Source organism: Mirounga leonina, unplaced genomic scaffold (genome assembly GCF_011800145.1).
Source record: "Mirounga leonina isolate KUSES-001 unplaced genomic scaffold, KU_Mleo_1.0 Mir_114, whole genome shotgun sequence".
In the NCBI taxonomy this organism is placed as follows: Eukaryota; Metazoa; Chordata; class Mammalia; order Carnivora; family Phocidae; genus Mirounga; species Mirounga leonina.
In genome coordinates, this window is record NW_023270265.1 from 44,853,916 (window position 1) to 44,864,681 (window position 10,766).

A 10,766-nucleotide genomic window follows, 5' to 3' on the forward strand; every position below is an offset into this window, starting at 1 on the left:
CTACCAGTATTTCTTCCAGTATTTAGTTAGTACTAGAAAAGATTTCTAGAAAAATAATATATAAAATGATGTCAAAATGTTTTTTAACTGCACAATTACATAAATACTCTTGTAATAGATTAAGACAATATAGCAGTAGATAGAGCAAAATGAGGTTTGACTTTGACTTCTTCCTCTCGTTTTCTCTCCAGAAGTATTGATATTGACACTTTTTGGTGTCTGATCTTAAAATATCAGGTCTCCCAACTTTTGGCTCTATAGTAACTTACCTGCAAAACCTGGCTTTAAAAAGCGATTTCTAAAATTTTCTGGAAACCATTGCCTTGGAATGATTTTGTTGTTGACCCTGTAATTTACCAAAATGAATACATTGAATTTGTACACGTAGGAGCTGATTTTGAGGACAAACTGACTGAGTCCTTTCTCTCCCTTAGGCTGATAGTCCTGAGGAGATGCACAGTTGGATTAAAGCGGTCTCTGGTGCCATTGTAGCACAGCGGGGGCCTGGCCGATCAGCGTCTTCTGTATGTTTCCTGTTCTCTGGGGTGATACTCCCTAGGGCCCCCCCATCCTGTCGAGTTCTTTTCTTTCCTCTCCCCCTAGTCCTTCTGGTTTCTTTCTGTATTGAGATTTATTTGCATGTTGACTTTCATACCAATTGGACTTGCAAAAAAATAATGCATTTCTAATTTAATGCTTCCTTGTAGTGTTATGTATACATAACTTTCTGTGCATTGTATTGTCTTAAATGCACAAGCAGGGCAACTAAAGAATGAACGTTTCCTTGCTTTGTTTTAGGAGTTCTTACTTGTCACTAGGTCTAGATTTGTTACAACTGGACAGATTCTTAGTATGGGAAGTGGCCTAATCCTGTAAAGCACCTGAGGTTGTAGCATTACACAGTTTGCCAAAAGCCTCAGTTTCCTCTTTACTCCCTCTAATTTCAGTTAAGGATTTTTTTGACTTACTAGTGCCCTAAGACCTTTGAGCAGCTGGACCCTGATTTAATACGATTTCCTGTTCTCAGCCACATTTTCCATCACATGTTCTCATTTTCATTTTCTTGTAGGGTGATTTAAAAACGTGCTGTTTTTCACTATCATAATTGTCTTTGTGGTAATATGATAATAAAATTGAAATGTTAAACATTTTCAGAAATAATAAGAAAAATGTTTTTAATTTATCATGTTCAAGAACATCATAGGAATAAGATTTGGCTTTAGAATACCTTGGTCACTGGTCTCTCGCCCGAAAATACAAATTCTACTGAGGAATAGAAAAAAAAAATTTTTTTTAAGATTTTATTTGTCAAAAAGAGAGAGCACAAGCAGGGGGTACGGCAGGCAGAGGGAGAAGCAGGCTCCCCACTGAGCAAGGAGCCCAATGTGGGACTTGATCCCAGGACCCCGGAATCATGACCTGAGCCGAAGGCAGACGCTTAACCAACTGAGCCACCCAGGCGTCCCGAGAAAAAAAAAATTTTTAAGTGTCTTGAAATGTAGCACTTACGTCTGCAGAATGTAGTCTAACATGTAGCATGAAAGCCTTTATTACCTTCTACAGATTTGTTGTTAATGCCAGATATTCTGCACTTTTGGTATTTTTCTGGTAGTAATTCTTTTCAGTTTCCTGGTAGTGATAACTAAGATAAGTAAATACAAATCCATGTTTCTCACCTCTTAAATTACTCTCCTTATATCCTTTTTGGAATATCTTAGAAGTCACTTTCATAGGTATTAATTTTGTAACTGCCTGTGTTTTATGTGACCTGATTTTCAGCAGCCAAGTATGAGACTCTCTGCAAAAATGGTGTCTGTTGGGAAGAGGAAAAATTGGAGAAGGGCACTTGTGTTTTGTGCTTTGTGGTGGGGGCAAAGTGGACTCTCTAGCTGTAACTGTCAGCAGAACTTTCTCTTTTCCTCCCTCTCCCCAGTATAGGTTAACTCTAATCTTAGCTTTGCACTGTGTTCCAGATGCGGCAGGCCAGAAGGCTGTCGAATCCTTGTATACAGAGGTATACATCAAGAACTGGTGAATGCAGCACGTATGTGGGCTCTCACGCAAACGTGCCTTCTTACTAGAGGGCCCGGACTCACTCACTACTTACAACTGATCGTAGAAAGTTGAGTTAACCAAACTGCCTTTTGCAGTTACCGTAACTGACTTTGTCAACACTAACGCAAACTGTTTCACTACAATCATCCGGTTGGATATGTATATTTAAACAACAATGAAAAAGATACATCATGAAAAAAAAATGGAACCTTACTAATTGAAAAAGTCACATTAAGCTGTCTTCTAAATTAATTTACTGAATTGCCACAAGTTTCAACTTCTATATTTTATGTATTTTGAAATTTTTTATACTACACCACTTAACTGCACCCTTGTTCTAATAATATATGCAGACTCATGCATGCATATACATTGGATAAACCCTACATTACTGTAGATGGCATGGCATTTTAAATCTCAGGTGAAGTGTAGCCAGCTCCTGGGAATCTGTAGTGTTTTGTCAGTTTGTAGCACTTTGTTTTCAAAGCCACGGACTGGTGTCATACGTGAGTGCAGTAGGACAGGAACTGTATGGCAGTGCATTTGGAATGGTCATATTAAGGCTATCTTTAGTTAGAAGCAAATTGAAATTAAGATTCACAGCTGATAGTTATTTCACCACAGTTTTGCTAAATGATTAAATACGTACCCTTTGCTACCTTTAAAATCTTTAACCATATGAGTGTATGACATATTCCAAACTAAATAAATGCCATGAAAGGAACAGTGAGAAGACTGTGCTATTACAGGTTGCAGCAAAATTCAGGGATGAAAAACGAAGTTTGTCAGACTGCCAGACAAAATCGTAGGTTTGAAAAACAGTGAGTTCCACTTATTAAAGCAATACGGCCTTTCCTTTTTATAGTCTGCATTTTTATTTTTTTATCTCCCTACACTATGTGGGAGGATGCCTAGTGTTGATTGAGAAGATTCTCTTCAATAGAGTGGCAGAGCTGGTGGGCCCCCTTCCAGACACAGTTGGGGTGCAGTGGGAGCACTGCACTCGGGGGAGGCCGGCTGAGTGTTCCAAGTGGCAAAGCTTTGGTGACAGAACTGGTTTCTTAGTGGAAATGGTGGTTGACTGTCACGGCTTTAACCTCACTCCTAAAAATGCATTGCTTTGGGAAAGAACTTGCACACGGGTGCTGCATGGCTCGTGCTTCTGCTCCGCGCGCGGGCGCGTGTGCGCGTGTGCGTGCGTGCGTGTGCGTGTGTGCGCGCGTGCGCGTGCGCGTGGTGTTCGTCCTTCAGAGAAGAAAGTCTCGCGCTGAGTTACTAGCTTGGTCGTTCGGGTTTGAGCGCGTCTGACCCCCGCTCCTCTTTGCAGGAGCCTTCCAGCCGGCCTCCCGAACCCAGGCCCGCTCTCCACTCTGCCGGTGCAGCCGCCGCCGCCTCACATTCCGCAGCCCCTCGCAGCAGCTCTTTGGTCGCCAGCCTTACCGTGGGGCAGCGAGGATTTCACGAGTCTCTTGCCGAGGCCAAGCCAGGCGGCCTCGAGGTCCAGACTGTCTCTCCAGGAGAACCCGCTTCCAAAGTGACTGAGCAAGCTCCGCGAAGACCTCCAAGTAGAAACGGCCCCCAGGAGGAGCACTGTGCCCCGCTGGACTTGGACGACGCGAGCCTTCCGGTGAGCGACGTGTGAGACGGAAGCGCGGAGCCGCACCTGCCTCCGCAGCCCTTGGAGCCAAAGACGACAGAGGATGAAACGCTTTTTGATACGTGTGTTACACTGCCTGTCCGATGTACTCTTCATAAGCTGGTAGACCAAGAATCCCGGGAGTGGCCCAACTAAATGTAATTTCCTTAAAACCCAACAAGACGAAAGAACGACCGCGAGAAAAAAACCTAGTGTTTGAGTATCAACTGTCTGAAGCTTTGTGTGCTCTCTTTCGGGTGATGAAAACGTGTGTGGTGTCTTCCCCCAGTGAATCTGACAATTTAAATGTTTAACAACTTAAAACGTTAAAAATGCTTATTAACTATTAATTACTTTGGTTCTTTTTAAAATGCTACTCAGAGTTCCTGTTAGATGCTTGGTATTGACATATTCTTACTGAATGAGATGTTGGCAGACTAATACCTAAAATCATGATGTCTGTGGTGCTGTAAAATTTATTCTACGACGTGGACAGTTGGGAAACGATAACCATCTTTGATGCTCTGGACCTCACGGTGAGCGGCAAGTGTTGAGTAGAGGGTATCACTGGACCTGTTCGTGAGGGTTGTAGGCGGCACGGGATGGAAATTAGAACTCACACAACTGTGCCTTGGACGTGGATTTGAAAAAACTTGGGACTTGCAGCATCAGACAGTGAAAATGATTTGGTATGAAGTTTCTGGGAGATCTGATTTTCATACCGAGGTTTTATAAGTACTTCTTATTTCTATATTTGGATCAATGAAAGACCTCAAGTTGATATGTAAAGTCATACTGCCCTTAGCCGTACGATTGCAGCCTCCCCTTTTTGTCACTGATTAACCTCTATTCAAGCGCCTGTGTCTTCTCACCTTGTTGGACAATGTTGTCGGACTGATGTTCTCAGAAGTCGTACGTGATCGGTTTTAAACATTGGGATAAAATTAACTTCCAGTAGCATAGTCCTCTCGTGGTCAAGATGCCAGAATGCTTTTATTCTCCTACCTGTGTGATACAGAGGTTGTAAAACACAGAGTTGAGTATACATTTAATCATGGGGATATCGTGAATGTCAGCACCGTTCTGAAAACCCTTAGTTTCAAGTGTAATAGATCAGTTTGAAGTGCCATTTTTAATGGTTGAGTTTCAAACATTTGCTTTAAGAAAATAGTCTTGAATTTCACATGCTGCTATTTTTATGATATTTTGCCATCTTACTGTACTGTTTTGTTTTGAGTTTGTATGTGTCACTGTTTCTCCTTTGCGTTTTCTAAGATGACGTCTTGTTTGAGAAAGAGGGGGAGAGATTTCCTATTTCCTACGCAGTGGTGGGTCCAGAGGTTACTATCTGTTATAGTGGAATTATCATGGAATCGGTTTAAAAATCCAAATGCATAAAGTGCACCACTCAATTTTTTTATTCATAAGCTAATACTTTGAAAAGTTATATTTCAGTTTTTTTTTCTTTTTTGCAGCTACATTGGAAAATGGTAGAAGGGAAAGGTTTGAAGTAGATATCATATTTTCTGCTGATATGTCCATTATAATGGCTCTTTTGAAAGTTACTTTTTCATGAAAACACCTAAGAAATCTTGTATAGACAGTTTGCAATATTCAGGAGCCTCATGCTTTTTTCTTTGGTACAGCTTCTACATTGCATGTTCATTTTAGCATATTTTGGTATTGGTAATTTGATATATTTCATAGTGGCAAAATACTAGCTCTATTTTGGGGCTTTTTATAGAACTACCCTTGTATTCAGTAGCATAGGAAAATGTTCTTGTGATTATCAGGGTCTCCTAATATTTATCTCAATACTTTTATAATTCTATGAAAATTATTTAATTATTTTAAAACATACTTTTCTTGTAAATATGTCACATCTGAATTGTTAAAAAATTACTTTGAATACCTTAATATTTGCTGCATTTTTTTCCTGTATATATAATGTCTTCTTTCAGAACGGGAATGTACGTGTGCTTCCCAGTGTTTACTTTTACGTCTGTTATCTTTATAATGTCAAACTGGTTGAACACTGTAATGACTTGAGAATAAACTCAAAATTCTAACTTAACTTCTCCTTTGGCTTGGTTCCGCTCTGGTGTGAACAAGTAATAGAACTAGTACAAAATACGGGTAATTGACTGGAATTTATATATTTAAGGACAGACTCATTATTTGGTAACCTTTGAAAGGCATAGTTTGATCTAAAATTGCACAAGGGAAGATGATTGGTTTTGGAAAAAAGGGCTTGCTTATTTTGCTTCACTGAAACAAAAGAAAAACATGTCTCCAAAAGCACTATGATATGTTGGCTTCAGACCGTACGTGGATTTGTCCAGGCTGCTTTTGCCGTGCCTGGTTATTGGTTAGACTGCATGCGGCATGAGCAAGGCCGGTGCAGAGGGTGTTTCCATTCCCAGACGGGCTGTCGACGTGTGCTTACCAGTGTTGGGGGTTTTCTTTTTCAGACCCACTGTGTGTAACAGAGTCCATGTCTGCTCTACAGCCAGCGTCTAATGCTGATGGAATTGGATAAAGGCTATCTTAGTAATCTTTATTAACTGGCGCAACTTAATTTTCTTTCCCTGAAAAGTATTTTAAATGTTTTTATTTTTTAAAAACCCAAAATGAGAAAGTTCTAAACTTTGTTGCTTTCGCAGAAAAGAGATCCCTTTCTCAGCTTTTTTTTTTTTTTCTTCTAGCTGCATTTCAGGAATTTTGAGTGGTTCTTGTACCTTTATCAAGACGTAACATTAGGTGAGGCGGGAAATACTTGTATTAAAAAGTGCAGTGACATAAACAGCTTAATACCAGATGTGGTAAGAATTTTCCTTGTCTTTCTACGGGTTTGACAGTCTACATCAGACATGATGAAAATACACTTAGTTAGATGGGTTTGTATTTTCCATTTGCAACCTTATCCGTGTTACCCATACCCAAAATTATTTGCATATTTTTATTTTTTAATGACTTATGAAAATTATAGTTTTTCAAACCTCACATAAGACTTACTGAAAATATTACTGAATTGGGGTTAGCATTTACAATTTTGATTGATAAAATTAGTATTCCATTTTCCAGACATTTTTTAAAGTGAGTAGTGCCTTCCTATGGGGCAGTGATGTGGTAACAGCGCCACCTCCTGGTCATGTCTTTGCTAAATTTAAAGTAATCTGTAGTCCCCTTTATTTCACTCATCATAGAAATTAGGGAAGATATGTAATTGCATAGGATACTTTTGAAATTAATATAAAATTTAAGTCAACATTTGCAAATGACTTCTTTAAACTATTTGGAGAGAATTACAGATTCACATGGAATTGTAAGAGTTCTTGCATATCCTTTATTCAGCTTTTCCCAGTGATAATATACTGAAAATCTGTAGTAAAATATTATAATCAGGAGATTGACACAAATACAGTCAAGATACAAAACAATTGCATCATCACAAGGACCTCCTTTATAGCCACACCTGCATCCCATTTTACAGGTTTGGAAATAAACTTAGTAATATTAGGTTTAAGATCCAATTCTTTTGGGACCCCTGGGGTGGCTCCCAGAGTCCTGGGATGAGCCTCGAGCCGGGCTCCCTGCTCCTTGCAGGAAGCCTGCCACTCCCCCTGCTTGTGTGTGCTTGTGCTCTCTCTCTCTGTCAAATAAAATCTTTTAAAAAAAGACCACAATTATTTTGATACCAGCGTTTGGGCTCTCAACTATTATGGTATTAACTGCCTTGGTAGAAGTCTCTAAAACTATTCTTTGTTTATATTGTCCTATCTCCAGGTTATTAAATGAGTTTAATTTTTCATTCAATCTATTTTTAACGTTTCTCAGAACCATAGTATTTCAAATGATAGAAATTTTAAAATAATAATTTCTTTATATATTGATTTAAATTTAACACTTGAGAATAGTATGTAAGTATCCTGATCATAACCTCCCTGAGAAATTTTAAGCCCGGATATTAGACATTGTATAAATTTAATAAGATTACCAGAATAAGGACTATAAAATAAAATCGTTTCAGGATGCCAAATTCTTGTATTGGAAATAGTTGGAGGGACTGGTTCTAATCACCTGTAGGGTGGGAAGCTTTTGACCTTCTAATGTAAGATCTGGGGTCAACTCGGTGTCTCCAGCATATGATACGCAGTGCCCAGGAGACCTAAGAAGATGATGATGTCCACAAGGAATCCGTGGAGAGAAAAATAAAGTGCGGTATGTAATAAAGTCACGTGTGGAAGACTACAGTAGCATGGAAATCCACACGTGCAGAGAGCGACGTGACCGGCGAGTGACGCAGTGGGTGACAGAAGCATTGTGCTGTGGGGGCCTCCAAAAGGTCCCAGAAGAGAAGAAGGTACTTATGAGTAAAACTATGTGACATGACAGTACATTTCAGATGTTGATTTGGGATTTGAAGGGCCCAAACTGGTGCTAAAATGTAAATATTCTCCTAAATGTCGTTACCTCTTTCTCCTTCCCAAACTGTGATCCTTGTATCAGCCACACTAGTTTTCTTCCGCATGTGTGTGGGGGCAGGGGTGCTAGGGGAATGAGTGGATGGGAAATGCGAGGAACTTTTCCATGATTTAGAAAGTTGCCACATCAAAGCCCAATTTTGTCTGGCTCTGGTACCTTCATCATGTGAAAATCTATTCCCTGTGGAATCTTAATCATTGTTTCCAAATAGGGGCCATTGGTCCCAGTGATATGTGTTCCTTTGTGACTTTGACATACATCACGTTCATTGTCCTGATTCATGTTATCACTCATGTTGTCCTTCTCCTCTGCTTTGGCCTGGCTAAAAAAGACGGGATTATTACTCTACAGAGTTGGTGCTTTCCCTAGGATCCCCTCCGAACCTCTTTTGGGAGGGTGTATCTGACAACTTCCCCGTTTCCTCTATGAAAATGGGTGTGCTCAGGTTTTCTGTCTTATCTAGAATCAGTTCTGAGAAATTATATTCCTAGACAATTACACATGCTAAGTTTTCAAGTGTATTTGCATGGAGTTGAGCCAAGTATATAGTGCAAGAACTCACTTTGTCTTTAACTCAAAATATATGAACAAATGTGAAGACTTCGTTTGTATGGCAAAGGGCGCTGTGTTTTACCTGGCACCACGGTGATTACAAACATACATGGACACCAAAATAAAGTCATATTCAGGCCATCTATATCAATTTTATGAGCCTTTTTTTTTTTAAAGATTGATTTATTTGAGAGAAAGTGCGTGAGCGTGGAGGGAGGGGCAGAAGGAGAGAGAGAATCGTAAGCAAAGTCCCCATGCCCAGCATGGAGCCGGACATGGGGCTCGATCTTAATGCCCCTGAGATCTTGACCTGAGCTGAAATCGAGTTGCACACTTAACCAACTGAGCCACCTGAGCGCCCCCTTATGAGTTGTGTTTTTTTAATTAAGTTAAAATTCAAGTGTGAAATGTAAAATTTCTCATAAAGCACCTGTGATCCCTGGAAAACAAGTCTGAGTTCTCCATTTGCAAAACACTCGTATGAACAGTATTTAAACTGTTAATTTCTTTCTTTCTTTTTTTTTTTTAAAGATTTTATTTATTTATTTGACAGAGAGAGACACAGTGAGAGAGGGAACACAAGCAGGGGGCGTGGGAGAGGGAGAAGCAGGCTTCCCGCCGAGCAGGGAGCCTGATGCGGGGCTCGATCCCAGGACCCTGGGGTCATGACCCGAGCCGAAGGCAGACGCTTAACGACTGAGCCACCCAGGCGCCCCTAAACTGTTAATTTCTTAACAGTTTAATCTCACAGCCCTCCCACCTTCTCACACAGGGCTTCTTGTATACCCCACGTTCCAGTTCAACTGAACCATTCTTTGTTTGCTGGTTTCCCCACCTCTCTGCCATAATTCTCGCTGCCCTTTACAGAAGGTCGCTGTCCTGGTCATCTTTGCTTTGTAATTCCATCCATCCTTCAGTTCTCACTAAGATGAAGCTTTCTCCTTGAGGCGTTGGAATTGCTTTCTCAGAAGCTTTCCCACAACATAAGCCATGATGACCCCAAAATACCCGATTCTCTCTCCCTCCCCATGCCAACATCCAACTCAGTTAATTGGAGCTAGAATTCAATGGAAGCTTCTGCACTCAAACTCTGGGCTCACTAAAGAGCTTTTCTCTCTTCCCTGGAGTCCCTTTTAAAAACCAATGACTTCAAAATTCGGAAGAGGTTCGAAAGTGGAAACAGCCCAAATCTAGCTCTTGGTTGATTCGATTGGCCCAAGAGAGCCGTCCATGAGACAGGAAGCGGGATTCAGACCCGCCCGCTAGGAAGGACCGCTCGGGGAAGGGCCTTCATGCGCACGGAGGCTTGGGCGGTGGCCTGCAGCTGCTGGAGGGACGCAGGCCCCTTTACACCCATGCACGTTCCGTTTTACATTTAATTTGACGCAGACCAGACGAAATAACGTAAAAAGCACCTGACATTCCCATACTTCATTTTGTTCTGGACGTGCCTTCGTGTTTATTTACATGTGTGTTTATTGACGTGTTTGGGACCATGTGATACAAGCTTTTTTGTATCAGTGAATATGGATCAACCCCACTATGTCTAGAGGTTTAAACCTTTAGTCTTGTGTATCCCAGTGGAACATTCTCTACCCACTCCTTTACTGAACCCTTTGATTGTTTCCAACTTTTTGCCATTCTAACCACGCTGCAAGCCGGGTCTTTGCCTCCAGGGGTGGTGCCTCCCGACACTCACTCGGCGCCGCAGGTCTCCCAGGCGTGGGTATTTCACAGCACGGTCCTGCCGGTCTTCTGGGAAGGACGTGTGTCATTTCTGCTCCCGCCGCTGGTGCGTGAGACCGCCCGGTCCCTCCTGTCCTGGACGGTGCTGGATTCCGTCATTTCTGGTAGCCAGATTGCAAAGAAGGATCTTGTTGTGATTTCAATTTATGCTTCTTTGAAAACTACGGAAGTCCAGGTTTTTTTAATGTTAATTGGCCATTTCTATTTGTCCTTTTTGTGGACTGCCCATATTTGTCCTTAGCTGTTTCTTACTGCTGCTTGAATTTTTCTTGTTTCTAAGAACTGTATATGT

The 10,766-nt window shown here is 41.0% G+C and overlaps 1 protein-coding gene across 6 annotated transcripts in view; it reads left to right on the forward strand.

Annotated features, from left to right (window-relative positions):
- The window catches only part of PLEKHA1 (pleckstrin homology domain containing A1), a 56,015-nt gene extending 50,250 nt beyond the window's left edge, over positions 1-5,765 (forward strand). For 3 of the 6 annotated variants that reach the window (XM_035030585.1, XM_035030558.1, XM_035030568.1), the window contains 3 exons: positions 435-524; positions 1,974-2,044; positions 3,383-3,695. In XM_035030585.1, coding sequence (XP_034886476.1) covers positions 435-524; positions 1,974-2,044; positions 3,383-3,593 — 372 coding nt within the window. In that variant the 3' untranslated portion in view covers positions 3,594-3,695. Of the gene's footprint in view, positions 1-434; positions 525-1,973; positions 2,045-3,382 lie in introns of all 6 variants that reach the window. The other 3 variants (XM_035030595.1, XM_035030605.1, XM_035030577.1) reach the window with 2 other exon arrangements.
- Positions 5,766-10,766: the final 5,001 nt, after the last annotated feature.